The following is a 7870-nucleotide window of genomic DNA, read 5'->3' on the forward strand; positions in this document are numbered from 1 at the left end:
TGAGGGTGTTGGCCAGTGCAAGTGGTTTGTGTTTGCGTGAGTGTGTGTGTGTGTGCGTGCAGGAGTTTGTGTGTGTGTGTGCTGAAGTGTGTGTGTGTGTGTGTGTGTGTGTGTGTGTGTGTGTGTGTGTGTGTGTGTGTGTGTGTGTGTGTGTGTGTGTGTGTGTGTGTGTGTGTGTGTGTGTGTGTGTGTGTGTGTGTGTGTGTGTGTTTGTGTGTGTGTGTGTGTGTGTGCAGGAGTTTGTGTGTGTGTGTGTGTGTGCGTGCGTGCGTGCGTGCGTGCAGGAGTTTGTGTGTGTGTGTGCTGAAGTGTGTGTGTGCAGGAGTTTGTGTGTGTGTGTGTGTGTGCTGGAGTGTGTGTGTGTGTCTGTCTGTCTGTCTGTCTGTCTGTGTCTGCTGGAGTTTGTGTGTGTGTGTGCTGGAGTTTGTTTGTGTGTGTGTGTGCTGGAGTTTGTGTGTGTGTGTGTGTGTGCTGGAGTGTGTGTGTGTGTGTGTGTGTGCTGGAGTGTGTGTGTGTGTGTGTGTGTGCTGGAGTGAGTGTGTGCTGGAGTGTGTGTGTGCTGGAGTGAGTGTGTGCTGGAGTGAGTGTGTGCTGGAGTGTGTGTGTGCTGGAGTGAGTGTGTGCTGGAGTGAGTGTGTGCTGGAGTGTGTGTGTGTGTGTGTGTGTGTGTGCTGGAGTGTGTGTGTGTGTGTGTGTGTGTGTGCGTGTGTGTGTGTGTGCTGGAGTGTGTGTGTGTGTGTGTGTGTGTGTGTGTGTGCTGGAGTGTGTGTGTGTGTGCTGGAGTGTGTGTGTGTGTGCTGGAGTTTGTGTGTGTGTGCTGGAGTTTGTGTTTGTGTGTGTGCTGGAGTTTGTGTGTGTGTGCTGGAGTTTGTGTGTGTGTGTGTGTGTGTGTGTGTGTGTGTGCCTGAGTCTGTGTGTGTGTGTGTGCTGGAGTTTGTGTGTGTGTGTGTGTGTGCTGGAGTTTGTGTGTGTGTGTGTGTGTGCAGGAGTTTGTGTGTGTGTGTGTGTGTGTGTGTGTGTGTGTGTGTGTGTGTGTGTGTGTGCCTGCCAAAGTTTGTGTGTGTGCGCCTGCTGAAATTTGTGTGCGCGCGCAGGAGTGTGTGAATCAATTTTCACAGTAGGTTTTTATTTTGGGTTTATATCAATGAATTACAATGAATGCATGTTTGCATCATCCTCCAGCCACCCGCCACTGTATTTATTTGCTATATTAAATTGACTTTGTATACAAATGATCTTATCTGTGTTTCTATACCACAAAAAAGGAAAAGAAACACGACCCATCACACAGTTGCCTCCCGGGTTCTCTTTTCGTAACATTTCACTCTGAGACGACTGTACTCATGTCTGAATCTCTCACCTAGTCCATACATCACAGATGTCATAAATTTAAAAAATGGAAATAAATATCCCCCATACATTTGAATGGAAAATATTAAATGCCCCATACATTTGAATGGAAAAGATTAAATGCAATTGCAGGACACAGTATACTTGTTTATCTTTTTTTCCTCAAGTAGTTGAACCATGTAAACATGTTGGTCTGCAGTGTTTCCCATACATAGAGGAAACTTTGGCGTGCCGCCACAGTTTAAATTTGGATGCCATAGTTTCCGAATCCCCCTGGACCCATCTTGTCTTCATATGCACCTAAAAAGTCTTTGTGCAAACAAAATAATGAAAAGGGCGCATGTGTGCGAGTGTTGATTTCAAGTCAGTTTATTTGTTGGACACGGTAGCATCCCCTTGAGCACATTATCTCGGTGTAAGTTACATACAGGGTGACTCAAACGTTTTGATGTGTGTGATATTGCCAACGTGTTTAGGAAAAGTGTTTCGTTGGCATATACAGTCCATGTTGTAATCAGAGGTCGAGTTGTAAAATCAAATGATTCTGATTATGGGGGGTTCGACGCCCCTCTCATGGCATCCCCCCTCATCCCCCTACAACTCGAGCCCTGGTTGTAATGTAATATAGACTGCATGAATAGAATAATGTTTTCAGAGTAAAATTGTTTGAAAAAAAAGTGCTTTTATTTCATCTGAGCTCATGGCCGTCCAAGTGTTTGCCATGCCCGGGCCCTTGGGCCTTTGTTTGGAGACCAAGGTATTACAATGAAGTTGCATGCCTCATTGTGACGTGTGCTACTGTGATGCCAAATACCATTTCTTTTTTACCATTTCTTTTTTTAGTAGGCCCTCACGGGTAATTTCATATATAGAATATCCATGTGTGAGCCAATGTATTATCAGGCCATAAGTGTAATGTGGCCCCCTGGCCTCTTGAAAAAACATTGTTGAGTTCAGGGTGTGTCAAGATTGTTTGTGACCAATCCCCACCGAGGAGGCTGCCCCATATTCCCCTCTCGCTCGCATGCATGCACATAGCCATGTAGCCAATTTGGTGGCACAACCTCGATTAGCCTAGCTATTAGTTGGTTGTTATTCTCGGACACACAGAGCAGGGGGATGGAGCCAATCAGAGACACCTCATTTTCGTGTCACAAATATCCATGAAAAAGACAGGAAAGCCGTTTGCCGTTAGAAGGCACAAAGCAATCAGAATGATTTGGTTTTTTTAAAAGCAAAACCGACTCATAATGCATCAATAATAATGGTGAACATGGAAATATTGGTGAAATGACGATGAAAGTCGACCTTTAAAGTTACATTTTACCACAGTGGGTTTACATACAGTGTTGAATCTCGCCCTCAAACCCGTGCCTGCAGTTCACCTAGGGAGCGCTGTCGAGACAGCAGAGCTCATAAGGCTGGCGCTAATAACTGACAATTGTGCTCGCTGTCTGCTGAAACTTGACAATATTACTGTAAGTTCTGAGAAACCAATGTGGATTTCAATGAAATGTACAATTACCTGGGAATTATGTCCTTCTGATTTCCTACAGCGTTGGCATTTATGAGTCAGGCTCCGCTAGCATCTTGCTAACAAAATTGCTTTACGGTCGTCGTGATCACAGCAATGCAGCCGGCCGACCAATCTAAACGCAGTGTGTGAAGCCACTCGTGACGTCATATTGACAATAAAGACGTATTTTACAAAGATCCAGTAAGTTTAAACATTCAAACTAACTGCTGTTTGAAAGGATAATCTATCCTGCCTTTTGGAAAAATAAAATGAAACGATGATACCAATTCTCTCCCAAAGCAATGGCAGCATCGTGGTTGAGCTCCATGCGACCCCATTCATTTCAACAGCCTCTGCGCTCCTTGGCGCTTCTCTGCGCTGTCTGGATGGCGCCACTTAGTGGACAGTACCACCCGGAAAAAGTAGCGAGATTCCTCTCTCGTATTACCCATAAACTCTCTCTGACTTTACCGATAAAACACACAGAGAAATGCACTCGTGGGCTCATGTCTGTACAATAAGTGTAGTTTTTTTATTGAAAGCAGCTTTACAGAAGACACACATGCAAGATTACTGTACAAGCGACACCACGGTTAGGGTTTGACCTTTTGACCTTGACCTCTCAAGGTCAAGCTTTAGCCAGTAGTACACTTGTTCCTCTTCATATGTACACTTCACAGTGGGGGAGGGGGAGCAATGAAAATGTATGTGTGTTTGTAGAGGGAGGGAGTGGGTGGTGGTGGTAAGTGTATTGGGGGAGGGCAGGGGGGGGGGGTTCTGTGCTATGGAGAGTGAGTGAGTACGCACTGTGATTATAGTTACTTCAAACATGTAACGTCATGATAACAAAATGATAAATGCAGGGGCGAGGAAGGTTGTGTGTTGTGTTATGAGTGAGTGTGCATGTACTGTACGCTAAGTGAGTTACTTAGTAAGTATGTGTACGTACATATGTGTTCATGGGTGTATGTGAGTGTGTGCTAAATGTGTCCAAGATGAAAATGAGGCAATGCAATGATTGCAGATGTGAGTAGCTCTGGCACCAGCAAGGCGCAAAAATACTCAAATGTTACACCTATCCAGGGCTAAAATAAGTCCCGATCTGGGCCAAATCAAGGCCACATGAGGGCCGTATCAGGCCCAGGGGCCGCACCTGGTTAGGTAGGTAGAGTCAGCGATTGAGTGGGTGCCTTTAACCGTCTCTTCTAACCCTGTTACTGCAAGTGATTACACCGTAAGCACCTCTCATACATACACACCATACAAGTAGTAAGCCGTATTGCTCAAGTGACTAACATCACCCATCATCATCAAGTAAAGTAAGTAGAAAGAAAAACAAACAAACCAAAATAATAAATAGAAATTAAAAATAAAATAAATACAAAACACTGAAAGCTGGAAAAGAAATGAATGAAAAGGCCACACGACAGAAAAAAAGAAAGCTCCATTTCCAGAAAAATAAATAATACTTTTAAATGGCATACAAAAGGCTGACGAGTTAACCCTTTTCTCATAACGTCCACAGGAAGGCTTTGTCTACAAAGTCAAAATAAATAAATATGCTTCATTTTTAACAGTTCCAAGATGGGTTTTTTTTTTTAAGAATGAGAATATTTTCATGTCCTTTCTTTGTCAAAAAATGAGGATTATATAAACAGTAGGAAATAGTAGAGGCATGTGCTCTCTTGGGCACTATATATTGTATATATAGTAACACTGCCTTGGTATATGACAACGCTTACGTCACCACAAAATACTGCGGATTATAAAAAACTGTACAGAAAAAAATGGTTAAAAGTTTTCCTCTAAAATATTTTTTGTTGTTCTTTTTTTAAGCTTTTCAAACTGATAAGGTTTTTAGACGAGAGGGTGAAAAAAGGCGGCAGTTTTGCACACTGCCCTCCTCGCCTGTAGTAACAGCCTTGCGTCCTGGACAGTGTGTCAAAGAGTCTGTCTCTGCTGGTTTCAGCTAGTTCTTCCGACTCCCTCATGGATTCCAGTTCCGGAACACTTTCTCAGTTCCAGCACCAGAACTTTCTCAGTTCCAGCACCAGAACTTTCGGTATTCTCAAACACTCGCCTCCCTCACACAAGCCTCTTTATTGGCTCAGCTGGATTCTAACCCCATCCCATCGCTCTCATTGGCTCGGCTTGATGCTAGCCCCACCACATCCCGTCGTGCTTTTATTTGGAAGCTACAATTGGTTTTTACTCAGGGGTTGAGTACAGTACGCACACACATACAGCACAGCTTAGACAGAGAAAAAATATACCATACTCTCTCTCTCACACACACACACACACACACACACACCTGTCATGACCTCTCCTACAGACTGCTGACGCTACACTGTGTGTTACGCTAACATATAAGAGCCTTGTGAGACTCAAGGAAACCACAGCCGTCGCCCTCGCAGAGAGACCTGCGAGCGGCGTCTTCACTTGTAGTGCCTTCCTCTTCGGTTTGCATGAATAAAAGCTTCGTCACGTTTAATTTGTTAATTTCACTTCAGCCTACTCTACACACGGATACAGGTGTCAGTGTCTATGTAAGTAAATAACTCCCAACGTGGCTTCGGGTTACACGCCGTCGGTTGGTTGGTTTTACAAGTCTCTTCCAAAGGGGGCTTCTCTCGTAGGAGAGGAAGCATGTCGTATGTTTGAGTGAGTGTGAGCGTGTGTGTGTGTGTGTGTGTGTGTTGTGTGGTGTTGTGTTGTTATGAGGCGTGTGTGAGGGACAGTGTGCCAGTGTACTGAGTGTGTGTGTGTGTGTGTGTGTTTGGTGGTGGTGGGTTGAGGGAAGAGCGCCGCCCTGGTGGTGGGAGGCCGGAGGTGCAGCGAGGTGGGCGCCAGGTCCAGGTCCAGGCCATGGCGGTGCTCTGCTCTGCTCAGCTCTGCTCAGCGGTGGCGGTAGTGTCGCATGAGGGGCACGATGCAGGAGGGGGGGCCCGAGAGCTTGAGGAAGGGGTGCAGCAGCAGCTCCTGGGCGGTGGCCCTCTGGGACGGCTCCCGAACCAACATCAGGTCCAGGAACGCCCGCAACACCGACGACACCTGGACCCGGGAGAGAAACACATGATGGTAACCTTGTCAATTATGGTTCAAGGACAGGTAAACTTTACCTGAACAAGGTCAGATGACCAAAACTTTGTATAAAGTTTGTTGATGGAATGGGCAGTGTGAAGGATTTCTTTACACTTGAACATTGTCAATTACAACACCTGGAGCAGGAGAGAAGCACATAGGGACAGTGTCAAAATAACACACGGAGCAGGTTGTCTTGCCTAGTGGAAGTATTTGAGCATGGGGAGCAGGATGTCTCATAATGTAATGTAATGTAATGTAATGTGGTGTAATGTAATGTATTTGACCTTGTGGGACTCTTTGAGCCTGGGGGGCAGGTTGTCTCATAATGTAATGTAATGTAATTTAATTAGGGCTGTGACTCGATTAAACATTTTAATCGCATTTATCTATAGGCTTTGAAATTAATCGAATTAATCACATTTTAATCGAATTTAAATATCTGACTTGAGAACATTGAAAAATGTTTTTTTTTTCACATGGATTTTGAATAATTGCAAGAAATAAGCGTAATCTAAAAACATTGTTAATTTTTAAAAGAAGATAGAACTCTTCTCAATTTCAGCAGGCTGTTCACCATCAAGCGTCTAATCCACTGGTCTAATCCAGAACTATGTAGCGATATTATACTGCGATTCATTTTTAAAATCGTGTTAATTATTTTTTTTAATCACGTGATTAATTAATCGAAATTAATGCATTAATGTCACAGCCCTAAATGTAATATAATGTAATGTGATGCAATGTAATGTATTTTACCTTGTGGGACTCTTAAAGCCTTGGGGGTAGGTTGTCCCATAATGTAATGTAATGTGATGTAATGTACTTTACCTTGTGGGACTCTTTGAGTCTGGGGGGCAGGTTGTCTCATAATGTAATGTAATGTAATGTGATGTAATGTAATGTATTTTACCTTGTGGGACTCTTTGAGCCTGGGGGGCAGGTTGTCTCATAATGTGATGTGATGTGATGTGATGTGATGTGATGTATTTTACCTTGTGGGACTCTTTGAGCCTGGGGGGCAGGTTGTCTCGTATTCTCCTCATGGCCTGCAGTGGGGGCTCGTTGAAATAGGGGGGCTCACCATCCACCATCTCGATCACCATGATACCAAGAGACCAGATGTCCACCTTTTAAACACAGAGAGGTCAAAGGTCAGCCTATCTCTTAGGAGCAGGTCAGTGCATCTCTGACAAATCGTTTTTTTAAGTGTCAACAAAGGAACGCAGCACAAAACCAGCACATTAGAAGAAACAGCCTTCTGTCTTTTCTTTTTGCAGTTATTGTAGAGATTGTTTTGATTGGTAGACCATGACCAGATCCACCATTGGGTGGATTCCAGAATAATAACAAAATATGATGCAATACTTGCCACAAACTGACCCTCGCAGTTTTCTTTTGTGGCCAATGCGCCCCATATTGGAGTTTGATGGAGTACTGGAGCAGCCTGCACTGTAGGACTACATGTACTGTATGTATACAGTACCAGGAGCTGAAGTAATGGGTGGGGGGGTCATTTGCCCCTGGCTGGTGGGGGCCCTATTATGACCTTGGTAGGTCGTATGGGAGGCACTATCAGTGTTTTGGCCTGGGGCCCTGACTGCAATTGTTCCGACACTGCACTGTACAGTACAGTACATATGGCTGGGGTGCCCTTGAGGACAGCTGAGGACGGAACTTCTGTCTCACCTCAGTTCCGTAGGGTAACCTTGAGATGACCTCTGGGGCCATCCAATATGGCGTCCCCACCAGCGATTTCCTCTTGGGCACGTCTTTGGACACTTGTGCACAGAAGCCAAAGTCAGACAGCTTTATCTGGATAGAGAGAGAGATAAAAACAAAGAGAAACACAGCACAAGACAAGCATCAACATCAATGATTCATGAACTTTGATGCAAATTTTTAGATATTTTTACTCGG

The 7870-nt window shown here is 44.5% G+C and overlaps 1 protein-coding gene across 1 annotated transcript in view; it reads right to left on the minus strand.

The window, feature by feature from the left end:
- Nucleotides 1-3399: 3399 nt before the first annotated feature.
- Nucleotides 3400-7870, minus strand: part of pak5 (p21 protein (Cdc42/Rac)-activated kinase 5) — a 130188-nt gene continuing 125717 nt past the window's right edge. The window contains exons 9-11 of the mRNA XM_063222151.1: nucleotides 7640-7765; nucleotides 6946-7080; nucleotides 3400-5920 (exon numbers count right to left, since the gene is read on the minus strand). Coding sequence (XP_063078221.1) covers nucleotides 5765-5920; nucleotides 6946-7080; nucleotides 7640-7765 — 417 coding nt within the window. The 3' untranslated portion in view covers nucleotides 3400-5764. The remainder of the gene's footprint in view (nucleotides 5921-6945; nucleotides 7081-7639; nucleotides 7766-7870) is intronic.

This window comes from Engraulis encrasicolus, chromosome 18 (assembly GCF_034702125.1).
Source record: "Engraulis encrasicolus isolate BLACKSEA-1 chromosome 18, IST_EnEncr_1.0, whole genome shotgun sequence".
NCBI classification, from domain to species: domain Eukaryota; kingdom Metazoa; phylum Chordata; class Actinopteri; order Clupeiformes; family Engraulidae; genus Engraulis; species Engraulis encrasicolus.